The 17,813-nt window shown below is 40.8% G+C and overlaps 1 protein-coding gene across 1 annotated transcript in view; it reads left to right on the top strand.

Annotated features, from left to right (window-relative positions):
- Positions 1 to 17,813, top strand: part of LOC137322945 (PC3-like endoprotease variant B) — a 544,890-nt gene that overhangs the window by 241,064 nt on the left and 286,013 nt on the right. The window contains exon 6 of the mRNA XM_067986203.1: positions 8,881 to 8,989. Within this exon, the coding sequence (XP_067842304.1) occupies positions 8,881 to 8,989 (109 nt within the window). The remainder of the gene's footprint in view (positions 1 to 8,880; positions 8,990 to 17,813) is intronic.

The raw sequence follows: 17,813 nt of genomic DNA, 5'->3' as shown, positions 1-17,813 counted from the left end.
GGATCGGAATCGTGGAAGTGATGTATCATGGGAATCTTGTTGTTGCCCAAAATGTCACTGAACAACTATTCAGCTATAAAATTTGGAACTGACTGCAGCTGTAATCAATTATGAATTGAATAACAAAATCCCAGCCCCTTTCTAAATATTCTTCTGAAAAGTAGGCATTAAAAATAATCAGGATATTTGAATGAAAGAATTCTTTACAAAAGGGGGAACGGTGGATGACATAGTTGAAATATTGTTGTACACAGGATTTGGGGAGAAGGACATAATGAGGGGAACTCCCATGTGATATAAATGATTTAATTGGCAGTGGGTAATGGAGATGACTGTGGATAATCTTTTACAGTGATAATTAACTTATGTATTAATGGCTGTTGGGTTTGGGGAGATTTTATCTCATACACAGTTATGCCTCTAAATTTGAGAAATAAAGTTTTTTCCCCCATGCATGTTAATCTGAAATTTCTTTTATAATGATTAGCAGATTGCCCGTTGCATTGTTTATAATGAATTGGAGGAGACAGTAAGGATGTTATCAACCATGTGTGACATAGAAAATGTTACAGAAAATAAGTGTGTGCTACACGCAAGACTTTTAATATATTACCAGCTGATCTCCTGTGGTGTTGCTCATGCTGAGTCAAAGGAAATAGTCTAGTATAACAATACGGGTGTTATCAACAGAGTGTGACTAGAAAAGTCTTAGAGAAAGTAAATGCAACACTTGCAGGAAGTGTGTTCTCATTGGTAAGGTTTTTAATATGTTATAGATACATTGAAATTTTAGGCTTTGAAATCCATTATTGTCAGGTGAAGTACAGTCTCAATGCTTTAATTGCCGGTTTGAATATAAACATTTGCCAATGAGCAAAGCAGGATTCCAGTTTACCGTGTTTTCAGTTTCAATGGCCCTCAGATTATCAAAACATCAAGACTTTGTTGCACGTAGACATCAGTTTAATTCTGAATATTCCCCGTATTATGTGTGTGAATTTAGGCATACTGGCTTCAGTTTGGAGATTTGATTTGGTCTTGCCTAAATCCAACTAATCCAAGTTTATTAATTGCGACTGAATTCTTTGAACCTTTCTTGCAGCATTTCTATGAGCTGCAAGTATAGCCGTAAGACTTACGCATCCCTGTGATTAATGTTTTTCTAGCCAACTGCCTATAATGGTTTGTAGTATTATTTTAACAATACTCCAGAGGCTGTCTGCAGCTTGTCTCAAGCTTTATTCCAAAATGTCGCAGATCATACGGTGGTTTTTATATGCATCCCATTTCTGACCATTAGATGGCTCTATTCAATCATATACATATCATCATACCGCCCAACATAAAGGATGCTTCGCCAATTTTTGCACAAGTCCAACCAATTTATGGCATATAAGGGTAAATTCACCAGTCTCACACTCCCAGTGAGGAGCTGAATTTGAAAGGACTGCAGATCAAGGAGCATTGGAGCTACAGTGTCTTAGCTCTATCCCCAACTAACACTTCCATCAAGCATGGTTCCCTGCTGGAAGTGCAAAATACATGAATTTTCCCTAAAATGCCTATAAAACACATTTCCTAGTGATCTCATATTTAAGGATCATCATCAATGGCTTAGTTTCCAATTACCACCTCCCAGAAGGAGGAGATTATACAGCAATGCCAGAATATGTAAAAAGGTGTATCCTCTTCTGAGTCACATTGCCAACACCTACCCTCAGATAGATAACCTGATTTAGCTATACTATGTGGGGTAGAATCTGTGAATGACCTTCAACTGAGTCAACCTCATATATAGAGAATGAATGTAAGCTAATATCCAGCTAACAAGTATAACACTGGAATCATAGAATGATAGAGCACAGAAGGAGGCCATTCGGCCCATTGTGCCTGTGTCGATTCTTTGAAAGAGTTATCCAATTAGTCCCATTTCCCTGCACTTTCCCCATCGCCCTGCAAATTTTTCACCATCAAGTATTTATCCAATTCCCTTTTGAAAGTTGTTATTGAATTTGCTTTTACCACCCTTTCAGGCAGTGCATTCCAGTTCATAAGAACTCGCTGCATAAAATAATGTCTCCTCATCTCACCTCTGGTTCTTTTGGCAATTACCTTAAATCTGTATCCTCTGGTTACAAACCCTTATGCCACTGGAAACAGTTTCTCCTTATTTACTCTATCAAACCATTCATGATTTTGAACGCTTCTATTAAATCTGCCCTTAACCTTCTCTGCTCTAAGCAGAACAATCCCAGCATCTCCAGTCTATCCACATTACTGAAATCCTGCATCCCTGGTACCATTCTAGTAAATTTCCTCTGCAACCTCTCTAAGGCCTTGACATCCTTCCTAGCATCACAAATATCTTCAATCTAAAAAATACAAACTTAATCATATTTTCCCAGTAACCAATGAGAGATAGTTTCTCAATAATGATGCAATGATGATTGCACAAGTTTCATATAAAAAGTGGAAAACATTATGAGATTACATCATTTCTATTGGAAAGTAACAACATTTCATTAAATGTTTCTTCGAGTGCCAAAGCTAATATTTAATTGCAAAACTTGTTCTGGGTTTGACCAGCCAAAACCAAAATTATATGGATTCATTGGTTCTTTCATGTGCCATTTTTAACCAAAACTTTCTAAAGATACAGAAAACCGTAATGGCAGCCAATCGCAGCCCTATTCAATCTGCTTTACTGGTATTTCACTAACTCAAAGGCACTTACAAATCTTTTATGAGAGTCAGGCATCAGTGAATGTTTTGTGATGTTTGTAAATATTCTAAATAGCATATTATGGTCATTAGCCTCATTGTTATTACTACTGTTGTTTTAGTCAGAAAACCAGTCAAAAGACTTCGGTTCAAAAGCAAATTTACAGGCAATTTGGTTGGAAAGGATCAATTTTTTTAATAAAAACTCGAAGGCCAAAATCCAGTGGTTCCAGTAGCACACTCCTGCCATATTCCTGGGAGGAGTATGGCGGGATGGGCACAAATGAACTCCTTGCCCAGGAGTTTTCACTGGGCCTTTTAAGGGATGGAATGCATCAGAGTAAGTGTGGTTAGGCGGGACAGGGGCTCCAAGACCAGGAGTTCCTGTGTTCAGGACATCAGCAGGCTGGTACACTGAATAAAAGCAGATGTTACAGGCCTGCCAATGGATAAAAGGGGGAGCCGCTTGAAGATCCTGAACCCCACCCCCAAGGATTGAAGACATTTTTGGAGGACATTTAGGCTTAGGGGGAACTTCCATGTTCTTCCCAAGAAGAGACCCAGACCCTGCTTGCTCCTCTGGGATTCCTGGCCTTTTCTCATGGCATGTGCCTGAGATGCTTGCCCAGTGGTGCGGGCACCTGCCCAGGTTATGCAAATGAGTTGACCTCCACCTGGCACCACAAACTTTGTCAGGATCAGCTGGGAGGTCATGGCAGTTGGATTCAGCAGTCACTCCAGTATCAAAGGGCCACGGGTCTCTTGTATGCACCAAATGCATCTCTTTTTCTTCCAGAGAATACTAGTTACAACTTGTTTCTTTTTTACAGGGTAGTATAATTAAAAGGAACATAATAAAGACATATTACTGTTAAAGCAATCCTTAATGGTCGGCAGGTAATGCAGTAATTTGATGCACCAACACACCAAACCACAGAGTATAGGTCTTGTGCACTCCTGGGACTTCTTACAATGAGGTAGCTGTCTCAGCTGGAGTGAAGGGCTTTCTAATTGTAGTACTGTGAAGAAAATGTAATGGATGGTGGTTTTGCTTTTAATTTTATCAGTGGACGCAAGCTCAACTTACTGTCAGCTAAAACATTTCACCATTACCACAGCTGCAAAGTTGCACCTAAAGGCCTTGAAATTCCTTGGGAGGCTCTCCTGGTCTCCAGCAAGAGACCTGTGGAACCTTTAGAGAAATAGCTAACTGGCTGCTTCTAACCATTTTCTCCATTTCGCTGGGGGTTCCGTCGGTTTCCCGACAAAGTTACAGTGGAAAACTGAGAGGACAGCCGCAGAATTCAGGACCAAAGTATTTTAAAATCTACAGAATTTATACTTTAGATGTAAAATTACTCTTTAAAGGAGATCAGTTGAACATTTTGAAATTATATAATTGAAATGAAAATGTTTATTGACATTTCCATGTTGCATATCCAAGATATTGTGATTAATTTAAAATGTATGGTATTTCCAATAGTAAGTTTCTAGCAAACATCGTAATTTTAGAGCAAACATAAGTTTTGATTACTTTTCATAAATCTATTCGACCTCTACTCAATTTTCTCCCCTCCTCTCATGTTGAGGCATGGTTCTACAGGTGATAGCAGCCTTCTAATATTTCATTCATGTGTGAGCCTAGACAGTGAGACTTGGCACTTCTTTCAACTGTACGGGCTTGATTCTATTTATACCTTACATCCACATGTGCACTTTTAAGCAGGAGTCACTACATAGCAAACAGAAGCAGGAATCCTGGCATATTCTCCCCTCCCTACCCCAGAGTTACTGGAGTGAATTGTTTTACTCTTATTGCTATCCCTGCTGAGATCAGCCAAGTCAGTATGAATTAGGGAGTGAACCTTCCAAGTTTGTATAGCTCAGTATGGATATGTACTCCAGCTCCATGATCTATGTAAGGAGCAATGGGAGACTCACTATGCCTATCTTTCTTGAAAAATGAGTGAGGAAAGGTTGCCTGCAGTCACTCGTCCTATTCGATGTATCTATCAATAATGTGTTGGATAGCATTGTAGAAGGAGAGTCTTGGATTGTCTATTCCGTACACTTCTGAAAGAATTGTGGTGCTTCTTTTTGCAGATGGGTATATATTGATGGACTCACTTGGCGATCTAGTGAGTTTAATTTGGCAGCCTAGAAATTGAATCGCGCAGCGCCCTTTATTCAGACACTAAACGGCCACTTAAGCCTCCAATATGGTGGGGAAGAAGTCCTCACTCATTGCCAGCAGGAAGTGCGCAAGTGATGTAGGCAAAATAACCGGTCCAGGGCCCATGCCTGAAATGGGCCTTAAACACTTTGCATATGCAAATAAGGGGTCTATAGCCTGTTTGAAACCCCCACTGCAATATTGGTTTGTCCTGAGGCAGCCAGCGCCAGCACCAGCTGCATTCATGAAAACTTGGTCTACATGTGGCATAACAAGAGGTCCTTAAGGATACTGCTGCAGGTTGCAACCAACAAGGTAAGTATTTAATAAATATTTACCTGAATGTGAAGCCAGGAGGAGCAGGAGTGCTCCTCCCAACCCCACATTAAAACACGCAGGCTACTGCTGACCACCACTCACCCCTACAGCCCTCCCAGCCTCTGACCTCCCCAATCACCGCCGACTGCTACCCTCCTTCCCAGCCACCACTACCCTCCAGACCCGATCACCCTCCCTCCCTTCCTGGTAGCTCCCCTTCGTCATCACCCCACTTCCTGGTCCCCTTTAATGACTTACCTCAGGGCTGATGCTGGCATCGCTGTGGCCCGGCCTTTGATTCCTCTTCAGTGGTGAGCTGCCTGGGGACGTCTATTAGTTGTCTGCAGCACGCCGTCTCATTGGTAAGGAGGCCCGAGGTCCAATATCACGTATGCGCACCTTAGTCCTACCTATTCAGGCGTGGGAATCAATCCATTTTTGGGCATGCTCAAATTTCTAGACCATCATCTTGAACACTAGGTTAACCAGTGGGTTATGGTGTTGGGTGCCCTCATGTGCCTTATTATGGCTCTGTAAGGTTCTAGAGGGATCTCGAAGGTATTTATTGGAAAAATACAACAACCATCCATCCCAGTTACTGATTCATCTTGGTACCTGGGATTCTAGTGGATGCCAACTTTAGCTTGGCAATATATTGAGAATGGGCAAAGAGCACTCTGGTCTTTCACATCTCTCTTAATTGACAACAAATTTCTAAAGCAGGTTTAGCTTGTGAGTATATAAGTCAAGTATCCAAAAGTGCTCCTTCATTGTTCAAAGCTACAAGGTGTGCTGTAGAAGACCCCCACCCCACGTGCAAGATCCAGTACTAAGCTCTGAGGTGCATTTGTGGCAAAAAGGGGAAATGGTTGCAGAAAGGGAAGACTCTGGCCTATGTCAACCTATTGTTCAGCCCCTTAGAGGGGTAGTCAGTCTGACGATGGATACATCTCTTTGCCAAACCCTCTGACATGAGGGCCTGGATTAAGCAATTGGTCATGAATAACCCTGGTACACGACACTGGACTTAACATCTATAACAGTAAAGTGGCTGACACATTGCAAGCTGTCCTGAATTGGTCCTCCCATCGTGCTGAAGGCAGATGACTATCTAATAGCTGATGTGTAAATTCTGAGGCTTGGAAGATGTTACTTGGAGGCCAACTATGTGAACACATGTTCATGTATTGAGGGTTAGGTGCCTACTTTAATTGTATAGAACCAAGCAATTGCTGCTGAAGGTATGCGCTTCCAACAATCAAACCACCATTTGATGGGATATAATGCATGACCAAACTGTGGTCAGGAGGTTGATGGTATTGCACTCAGTCATTTGTACTGCTCACCATAGTGCTAAGGAGTTCTTCATATCTTCTGTCGAGTGAGGACTCAAACCCACATTTGTCAGTTGTCTAGTGACTAACTAATGACTATCTCTTTAGGGAAGGGTTTCTTGGGGTTGAGTTGGCTCTAAGATGACAAACTTGAAGATGGGAGATTGGAATTGAGCTGATCCTCTGTGGTAGACTCAGTAATCTGTTACCCGAGCTAAGCCACTAAAGAATATTGACCAGCCAGCCATGCTCATTTACAGGACCTGGTCAAATACACCTGTCATTGGGGCTGGGATTCTTCCCATTCCATTCCAGTTAAATCTGCATGACAATGCTTTAATGGGTAAACTGGTCTTCAATGGACAGGTAATGGGAAGTTTCTTGGTGCCCTGTACTGGTGAACTGTGAGGATCTAACTGCTTAAGCTCCAGTAGTACTCCTAGACACCCCTAACCCTTGCCTCTTGTTAATATGTGCTTAAATTCTCCAGGCTCAGATAAAGAGGCATGTTCTAATGAGGCAGAGAGCTTGAATTCTATATCAGGCAAACAGAAACTCCAGTTATGTGGATTTTCCGTAGTTTGTTTTAGAGATCTGTAAACAAGGCATGGATTTCCATATCTGTCATAAGAACATAAGAACATAAGAAATAGGAGCAGGAGTAGGCCAATCGGCCCTTCGAGCCTGCTCCGCCATTTAATAAGATCATGGCTGATCTGATCCTAACCTCAAATCTAAATTCATGTCCAATTTCCTGCCTGCTCCCCGTAACCCCTAATTCCCTTTACTTCTAGGAAACTGTCTATTTCTGTTTTAAATTTATTCAATGATGTAGCTTCCACAGCTTCCTGGGGCAGCAAATTCCACAGACCTACCACCCTCTGAGTGAAGAAATTTCCCCTCATCTCAGTTTTGGGATTCTAAGATTATTCTAAGATTATGCCCCCTAGTTCTGGTTTCACCCATCCTTGGGAACATCCTCACCGCATCCACCCGATCAAGCCTCTGTCGGACAGAGTGAGGTTGATTTTACCGGCCCCCTCGTTGCCGGGCCGGAACAGAGGGCGGGAGGGATTAAAATCATGCAAGTGGACTTACCAGCTCCGTTCTCGCCTAGCGCCATTTTATCATCGTCGACTTTCCAGTCGGCCAAGGCTTCCACTACAGGCAGACAGGCAAAGACCTCACAAATATTAAAGCATCAGGGTCCGATGACATAATTCGGACCCAACATGAATTTAACCTACAAATATGTGAATCGCGCACAGTCCCAGAGCTGCCAGCAAAAGTTGCCTGCAAGCAGAATCAGAACCATATAACTGATAAATTTTCTTATGGTTCCTTTTGCTACTCCTGGCTGCACAAGGAAACCTTGGGCCTCTGCCCCGGGCTTCCCCCTTCCCCTGCCATTATCATACTTGATTCTTCCCCCACCGCTCCTCCCCCCCCCACCCCCTTACCTTGCCAGGGACCATTTTGTTGTGTCTCTGGCAGCTGCCTCCAGCAACAGGAAATCACGCTCCCACCCGCCTCATCCTTCCCGCCAGGTTCACATTGCAATATGATGATAATGAGGCCAGGCCATTAAAATCACCCAGAACTCACTTTGTTCCTGACTTCCAGGTGCATCGCCTGCTTCGGGCTCTCCGTAGGACCGATCTCATCCCTGAGTTAAAATAGAGCCTAGTATCACTTTGTATATTGGGCTCATTTTATCATAGTTTTTTTTAATGAATTTCTAACTACTCCTCCTAACCATTATCTATCAATGTGATCCTTATTTCAATTCTTTATTTTTTGATAATGTAAAATCAGCGCATGAAAACTGAAACAATATTGTGGACTTCATTATTAAATATTGTTTTAATGTTTTTACAAGTACTGTAGGGGAAGTTTATTTCATTTGTATTCCCATTCTCTGTGACTGATATCCTTTAACTTACTTCTAATACAGCCATCCATGTATACATCTTTATTTCTAATTTACTATGTTGAATAAAACAAACTCCCTGATTATTGTTTTGTAATATGATTGGTACTTTGGATAGGGTACAAGATGTGTATGAGTTTTGTGAAAACCTGGTGTAATATTAATTTATCCTGGTAGTACACGAACAGAATATTAGATCAACTTTCTGTGACGGCAGGCTGGGTGCGATTGTACTTTTCATCAGATTCATTTCAAGCACGTTGAAATCTGCTGATTGCCTTGGGGAGATTTTATTTTTGTTCAAAGAAACCATGTTTGCAATTCTTGGCATCTCTCCTCAAACTTCCTGGGCCCTGGTGCTGCAAACCATCTGTAAAACTCACAGTTATTATTTTTCTTTGCAGCACAACACTGGCCAGACCAATGGGCCAAAGGGATTCGACATCAATGTGATGCCAGCTTGGAAGAAAAATATAACAGGCTCTGGAGTAGTCGTGACAATCATTGATGATGGTGAGTAATCCTCTCTTTTAAAATGCAGCCACCTGGATCAAGAGGTCATCCTTTTTCTCCAAACAAAAGTTTCTGGGGTCTAGTCATGGATTAAAGCATAATGTGCCAAAATGGCCATTGATAGAATAGTCCATTCATAATAATGGCCGGGTATTGTATTCTTGCGTATAAGGCATAATATTTTAATATTTGTCAACAACCAACCACCTGTTTCAGTCCTAGAGACAAATACTTAATACACGTGTCAGTATAGCAACCTTTCACCCAACATATAATCCAGCTCCAAAGCATTCTTTGCTATTCAAACATCCCGTTTGTCTAAAGAACTAAATCTCACATTTTGGAAAATAGATGCCCATTTTGAACATGAGAATATTTGGGAATTGTTTTATAACAACCATGAGTGTAATGAACATGACACACTTCTGTTCAAAACAGCTCTCATATATTGTGCATGCAGTTCATTACGATCCTTAGCCTTTCTTACAGGTCCTATTAATACTGTCTATGCCAATTACCTGCATCTTCCACAAAATATGAAATGGATTGCAAATGGAATAGATGTACCTAATGCAAAATATGGAATGGATTGTATTTAAGTAAATCATACAAGGCACTTCCTAAACACCTGAAGTGTCTTGTTCTCACTGTATTATGTAGGTCATAGATATAAAAAAAAGACTTACATTTATATAGCACCTTTCATGACCTCAGGATGTCCCAAAGCGCTTCACAGCCAGTGCAGTACTTTTGAAGTGTAGTCACTGTTGTAATGTAGGGAACGCGGCAGCCAATTTGCACACAGCAAGGTCCCTATATTCCTCTGTCCCCAAACAGCAATATGATAATGACAGCTAACAGATCATCTGTTTTAGTGATGTTGATTGAGGGATAATTATTGGTCATGACACTGGGGAGAACTCCCCTATTCTTCTTTGAATAGTGCCATGGGATCTTTTGCATCCACCTGAGAAGACAGACGGGGCGTCAGTTTAACGTGTCATCCGAAAGACGGCACCTCCGACTGCGTAACGTTCCCTCAGTGTTGCACTGAAGTGTCAGCCTGGATTATGTGCTGAAATCTCTGAAGTGGGACTTGAACCCACAATCTTCTGACACAGAGGTGAGAGTGCTACCACTGAGCCATGGCTGACACCACTATAGGTCTACCATCCGTAACAAGTTACTGCTTTAACCAAGTCTGGAGGACCACAGTAAAATTATTTCTTTTGAAGTCACAGAAGTATGACAGGCCAGGAAATATGATTTAATTTTGTTAATAGGAAACAGAATGACTGGATAATTTTCATAAGACTAAATTATGAGTGAGTTGTGATTAGCCATGTGAGTAAAAATAAAATCATATTGCTAATCATGACATATGCAAATAATAAATCATTGTTTGGCTTTAATATATCTTGGCCCTGAAATTCCTGGGGCTGGGGTGGACAGTGTTGTGGTGGACTACCATTGGGAGGGCTGGAGTTGGGCGGAACCCAGGTCTGCCAGGGTTCTCTCCATTTTCTGGCCCCATCACAAAGCCCTGTACTTTTGGGGTTGGGTCCGTAATACACTTGCCTGTGAATGGTTTCCAAGGAACCCTGTGAGTACTTTATGTTCGGCGTTGCTAGTGCCGTGAGGGGGTGAATTTAAAAATTAACGGACTGATCTCAGCTGTGCAATCGATCGCAGAATGGCCAATTACATTTCCAAAAACCGGCAAAAGAAAGAAGAGGAACTTTTTCTTTATTTCCCTCCTTTCTCCCAGAGTCCTGAGGGACCACGAGTGCTGCAGCAAAGTGCTGCAGTGAAATTTCTCTCAGTCCACACACCCCCAGTCGGGGTCAGTTGTGCAGGACACCTGTCTGTAACATCTAAATTACCCTGACCCCAGGATTTCCAATGGGATCAGGGATTTCAGCACTAATTGGATGGAAGTTCTGCTCTGCCCCAGATCCATCTCCCAAGATCTCGCCGGGAATTCCAGGGCCTTTATTTTAACTTTTATTTATAAATTCCAGACTGGCTAAGACTAGATTATTTGTCACAAATGTGAAGCAGTATCCTGTGACTTCCCATGATATAATCAGAACTAGATCTAGCAGGGAATGTTTCACCAGTCGGTAACCAGTGTCCTCATGTTCATGGTAGAGGGGCAGCTAGCTGATGCCCTCTCTGGAATTTGTAAGCAAACCATTGTCACAGAGGAACCCAGACTGATTTTTTATGATATGCTGGGGGACAAGATTTATGTTGCTTTCCTATTTCTAATGAAATTGTAAACACATCCTTTATACTCACATTAACAATGTCACTTCAGAGGAACTCTTCCCTGCCAGAGTTTTGCATGCTTAAATTTGGGAGTTAGGAAGCAATTTCAGGGAGCATTAGATTTTTTCAGAGGTCATATCTTTGAGGTTGTTGCCTCCATCAGGAGATCATGTTAGTTACAGTCCATGATCTGTGGAGGGAGCAGGCTTGCTGAGCTAATTGACCTTTTCTTACTCTATACTTTGTGTTCTTCGAATGGATTTGGAGTGATAAAGTGGACAGCCAGGAGCAGAAAATGGGCAGATGTTCCACCCTTCTGAACTCCACCCACCATGCGCTCCAATGCAGTGTCTGGTGTCTAAAAGCTACCAAAAGCCACCAGAGTCTAAACTATGTCAACAGGAAATCTGGGTTCTTATGTTCTTAAATTGCAGTCTTCAACTAGGAAGCATATGGGAAAACAAGTGTTGCTGAGGTAATTACTTTGAATTAATTCCTGCTCCTTCTGGCTCCACATCATACTTGATTTTTTTTTTAAACTTACCCTTTTGACAGTGGCCAGTTGCTAGAGGTCCTAAAACAGGTGTTGGCTCCTCATAATATATACAAGGGACCTAATGCCTATTTTAGATAGTTGTCAGGGATGCCTTAAAAAAGGGTCCCACGAATTTAGCATTGATCCAAACACAGTCGCAGATTGGGCATGTGCCGTCCCACTGCTAAATTTATCAACCCATTTTATGCCCAAAAAACAGGCGCAATGCATACCAATTTCTACCCCAATATTTTTAAGCAAAAATTACAGTGCAGAGTGAGAATCTATAAATTATGGAAAAGGAACTCTGCTTTTGTCACAAGGAGGTTTGCTTGGAGCATTGAAAGCAAGAAGCCATTGGAATCCTCTGCAATGACTTGAGCTCCTTTCAGAGGCTATCCATGACGACAGAACCACGGCTAGGAATTTAGCATCCCCCACTGTTGTAACACCAAATATTGGTGTGCCGACATATTGCACTCCCGCTACAAGGTGCTTTGACCTTCAAAGTTGTAAATGAACAGCAAGGGCCATCCTTTTCACTACCTGATGATATGTTGACATAAATGCAAGATTTATAATGGGCTCTAATTATTTATATTTTGGACCAAAGCAGAATGTTCCACCAAAGCTCTTGGCCACTGTCAGTTTGATCAGGTACAGACTGCAAATGGATTGCCATCAGCTTTAAAAAGTATTATATAAACCTTATGGATTGTTGCAGTGCTGTATTTTCCCATGTGTTCACTAATTTAAATAAAATTGGAAGTAATTGCATGAAAATTCACAAACCTACAATTCATAAAGCCTACAGATGGCATAAGTTTAGATAAAAAGAAAAGCAGATGAATGAGGGAAATCTGAAATGAAATGAAATCAGAAAGTGCTGGCAATGAACAGGAGAAAAATAGGTTAACATTTGAGTTAGGGCATTTCATCAGAACTGGCATGGTCAGACTAGAGAAGCTTATTATTGGTCAGAGTGATAAAGGTACTTCTCCAGCATGTCCTGATGAAAGGTCCCACCCCAAAACGTTGATCAAACTTTCTCTTTCGGGTACAGATGGTGACTGCCCAGTATTTCCAGCTTTTCCTATTTTTGTTAACGCAAGTTTAATATTTTATATCCCTAAACATTTTACTTCCTGTATAAAGTCTACAAATGCAAGTCTTTTTTGTTAACACTTCTTTAATTCTGTCCATTCCTTACAATCTATATATTTTTAAAAAATGCTTGCATATGGCTGAAAATATTTTCTAAGCATTCCAATGTTTTCCTAACTTATCTTCATAAACTTCAGAAATGTGACTGGCAGCTTTATATATTCACAAATAATAATATAAATCAAAGCAGAAGATGTCAGTCTTCTTGCAATTTCCTTTTGGTCAGTAGAATAAGAAACCAGATGTCCTTGGCATGCTGAATAAGCTTTTCATCTCCTTCAGATTTTTTCAATGTCATAAAAATAAATGTAACTTTAAGAAAAAACATGTTATAAAGTTTAGATTTCCCATTGACCTGTGATGCAATCTGTTTTACATTGATTTAGCTACAGTGAAAGAACTATTTATTCAGAGGAGCCAAAGTTTCTATAACAAATGTGGATACATGCCCAGAATCATGGATTGCTGAAAGTATTGAATTCTCAGAAATTTTGCAGCCCATAATATTAAATTAGTCACTGAATATATTATTGGTGATAATGAAAAGGCTGAAATATATTTTTGAACTGCATGTCACGTCATCAGACATCTTTATTTCTTCACTTCTGGTCTTCTTCACATACCCTGATTCTTACCTCCTATTTGCAAAACCCATAAGAAATTGTGTGGATCTATCAATTTTCTGTTCAAGCAATGCAAAGGTGTCCCTGAGAGGCTCACAACTCTCCCTGTCCATAGCAGACTCTCCCTATGCCATTTAAAAAATCACACTGTGCAGTATTAGCAGCAAACATGTCAGTGCTTTTGTATATAATTCTTTTGTCCTTTATTTTAACAAAAGCCTTAACCTCTTTAAAGGGGTTAACACTTTGTTACAATGGCACATAGAGGTATTTCATATGAAAGAAAAAAAGGCTTGGAGTTATATAGCACCTTTCACAACCTCAAGGCATCCCAAAGCGCTTTATAGGCAATTACCTTTTTGAAGTGTAGTCACTATTGTAATGTAGGAAGCGTGGCAGCCAATTTGCGCACAGCAAGATCCCACAGATAGCTATGTAATAATGACCAGGTAATCTGTTTTAGTGATGTTGGTTGAGGGATAAATGTATTAATGCACGAATGTTTTAATTACTAATATCACACAGCTCTTTCAAATCATTTGTGTTGCTTTCCCATCCTGAGTAGCGGTTGTGTGACTGTAGTGCTCCTTCCCGCAGTAGTGGGAGTAAACAACAGTTGTTTTTTTTTGCTAGAAGCCAGATGTCTGAAAAGAGCTATTATTAAAGACATGCAGCAGGAACTTTGAATTCAGATTTGCATAGTCGGTTGACCAGTGAGACAGCTGTTCGGGAATACTCCCGCCAACTTTGAAAAAATATCTGCAGGCATTGGGTGCACAGACGCCAAAGAATTAAATACAGGCATAGAAAGATCAAGTGGATCACTGTCTCCATCGGGGGCTGTGAAGATTGCAAGTGAAATATAACAAAAACAAAAAATACAAATCAGTGCAGTGGAACAAACCTGTGCCAGCTGCTTCAGAGTACTCCTGCAAAATTCAAAAACCTTCAAGAACATTGACAATCATCCCTGCGCTTAGACACTGAATTAAAATACCAGCCTAAATACAACAAGAGGACCACAGATTCCACCGGGAGCTGTGAATATTGCTAAGTATACAAATAATTATGGTGGAGTGGGACAGCTGCACTCCAGGGGGAATCCCACAGTCCTACCGCTAAAACAAGAGTTTCAGCAGGACCAGGCAACTTTTAAATAAAGAGCTCGATTCTCCCAAGCTTCTGAACAGCACAAAACTCCAGCTGTCAGGTAACAAAATAGGGAAGCAGGTAAGAAAAACAGATCAATAACTCCAGGTATCTTCTTAAAGGGTAGCACAGGTTGAAGTAGATTTAAAGGGCAAGTGCTTGAAATGTTAAGGTTAAAGGGTAGCAGGGGAGAAGAAATAAGATGAAAGAGAACACCTGTGGGAAGTATCTGACAAAGGGGACCACCTGAGACAGGTCAAGATAAATAAGAATATCTGAAAGAAGTAAAAAGTAAAACAAAACTCCTGAGCGAAGTAAAAATTAAAAGGGGGCACGAGACAGAAGTGAACTCAAAAGGGAGCTCCAGGGATTAGAAATAAATACTTAAAAGGTGGCAACAGGAGAAATGCAACAAGAGAAGGAAACAGCCGAGAGAAGTATAACTAAGATGGAGATCATAAGGTGTGTTCTGTGGGATGTTCACAAATGAGAGAGACAGATACAATAGAGGGAAGAAGAGATGTGAAAACTGTCTGTTAATCAGTAATCTTAAAGAAAGAATTATGGCCTTAGAGGGCAAAGTACAGAAACTTACAAAGTCTGACAGAGGTGAGGGGATTTTTGAGGGTATGGGGATAGCATTAGATTCAGTAAGTGACTCATCTCAGGTAAGTGATTAGGCCATGCTAGCATCAGACCTCAAGAGTGAAAATTTAGGGATTAGAACTGTGACCAGTACAATCAGGAACGGTGTCGTCGTAGATAGAGGGACAAGTGCTGAAGGAAGCCACGGAAATGGGGATACTGGATGGACTAAGGTTGGCAAAAGAAGCTAGAAAAGCCTGTAAAACTATCCAAGAAACTGCATTAGTGAACAGCTACCAAGCATTGTCCAACAGTGCAGAAAGTAATAAGGTCCCAGAAGAAAAGGCAGTTTGAAAACTAAAGAGGACAGCTTGGACAAAGATGCAGATTCTAGGTCAACGGCAGATTGTAGCCACAGGTGATTCTTTGCTTGGGAAAGTGGATAGCCATTGTGTTATAAGGACAATACCTACAGGATGGTGAGCTGTCTACCTGGAGCTAGAGCAGTATATATTAAAAGAATGGTTAGAAGGATTACTGAAGGGGACAGGATGGGACCCAGTGGTAGTCTAGGTTGGAATAAATGAAATTGGGAGAATAATACTGGGGCCTTAAATGCCATGTACAGGAGGATTGGCTCAATACTTAGAGAAAGAGGATGCAAAGTCATATTCTCTTGCGTACTTCCTGTATTTGGGGAGGAGGGGAGGTCACCATAAAACTGAAGAGGTAAATAAGTGTCTGGCAGCATGGTGTGACTACAACAATGCTACCTTCATAAATAACTGGGAATTCTTCATGATTAAATGGTAGAGAGATGTAGTACACTTAAACCAAACAGGGACTAAGAGACTTGTGACGAACATTGTGGCAGCAATAGCAAATCACTTAAACTAGCTAGGTTAGGGGGAAGCGCAGGGAGGAAACCCTTCCCCTCCTCCCCAAATACAGGAAGCGCAGGGAGGAAACGGGATTCCAGACAAGACCGATTGTAGGATACTTTCAACCAGCAGGTATAAACTCAGAAAGACTCACATGACCCATAGACCAGGAACGAGGAGTATGAATTTCCATAGGTGTTGTCTTGCTCATCTACCGTAACTTTGGTGGAAGAGTCATAGAAACCCTGGAAAAATGACATATATGGCATTTACGCAGATTTTGCTGGGTTTCCAATGAAGTCACAGTGGACGAGCGGTAAATTCACCCTGAAGCAGACACTGGGGAGTGTGAAAGGAGGCAACTCTATAATAAAATGTCTATACATAAACAGTAGAAGCATTAGAAATAAGATAGCAGAACTGGAGGCTGATGTGGCCATTGGGAACAATGATTTCATGGGAATATCAAAAATATGGCTAAATGCTGAGGTTAGAAATACATATAACATTCAGGGGTACAAAGTGTTTGGAAAATACAGCATGAAAAAAGGTGCTGTAGCCCTATATGTCAGGGACATCTGTGAAGTAAGATAAATTGATCCTGTGGGAATCAAAAGCTACAAAATGAATGACATTGGTTAGACATCTTTAATATTAAAAAAAAATCCATGTTATTTTAATAGGAGATTTCAATCAACCAAATATAAACTGGGAAAATCCAAGTGGTTTAGAATCAGAGCTGGTAGATGTAGCCCACGACTTTTTCTTGACCCAATACGTCAAAGAAGTCATGAGAGGCAATGCTCATCTTGATCTGACATCGGTAAAAGACCTAGAAAATGTACATAAAATGGATGTCATAGCACTCTGGCTGATAACAATCACAGAATGATAAAATTTAACATGATCTGGAGGTCAGAAATACCTAAGAGCAGGAGCCAGGTATGTAGCCTTAAAAGGGCTAAATTCAAAGAAGTAAGGGAACAACTTAAGCAAATAAATTGGGGAAGTTTGATCAATAACACTTCAGTGGATGGCAAGTAGAACACCTTTAAAGGTATAATTATGAGCACACAGGATAAATACATTCTCAAAACCAACAAGCTCTGTCTAAGCAAACGTGATCCTAAATGGATTAACAAACAAACTGAAAGTGAAATAAAGAGGGAAAAGTGGCCCATATAAATTTTACAGGGAGAAAAAAGAAAGGGCTCATTGTGATGAATTTAAAAAAACATAGAAACATGTTAGAAGGGTTGATCAGAGGGGCAAAGAGAGACCTGGAAAGAGGCAGAGCTGCTGCAGCTATGCCTAATAGTAAAAGCATAACCAATGCAAACAAAGGATGAGCACAACATGGTAAATATTCTGAATACTTGCTCCAATTATTCACAAACGAAGAAATGAGCAACATGTCCTCTCCAAACAGAGATGTCCCAAATATAATCAATGACTTCACTGTGAATGAGGTAAAAATCCTAGACAAGCTAAATGGGCTCAAAGCAAATGAATCCCAGAGATAGATGGTATTTATCCTAAAGTGCTAAGAGAAACCAGGAAGGAGATCCTTGAGGTGCTAACAATCATTATGAGGGGTCACTGGATACTGGGGAGAT

Source organism: Heptranchias perlo, chromosome 6, assembly GCF_035084215.1.
Source record: "Heptranchias perlo isolate sHepPer1 chromosome 6, sHepPer1.hap1, whole genome shotgun sequence".
NCBI classification, from domain to species: Eukaryota; Metazoa; Chordata; class Chondrichthyes; order Hexanchiformes; family Hexanchidae; genus Heptranchias; species Heptranchias perlo.
Note: the sequence above shows the minus strand (reverse complement) of the source record. Positions and strands in the feature narration are given on the sequence as shown.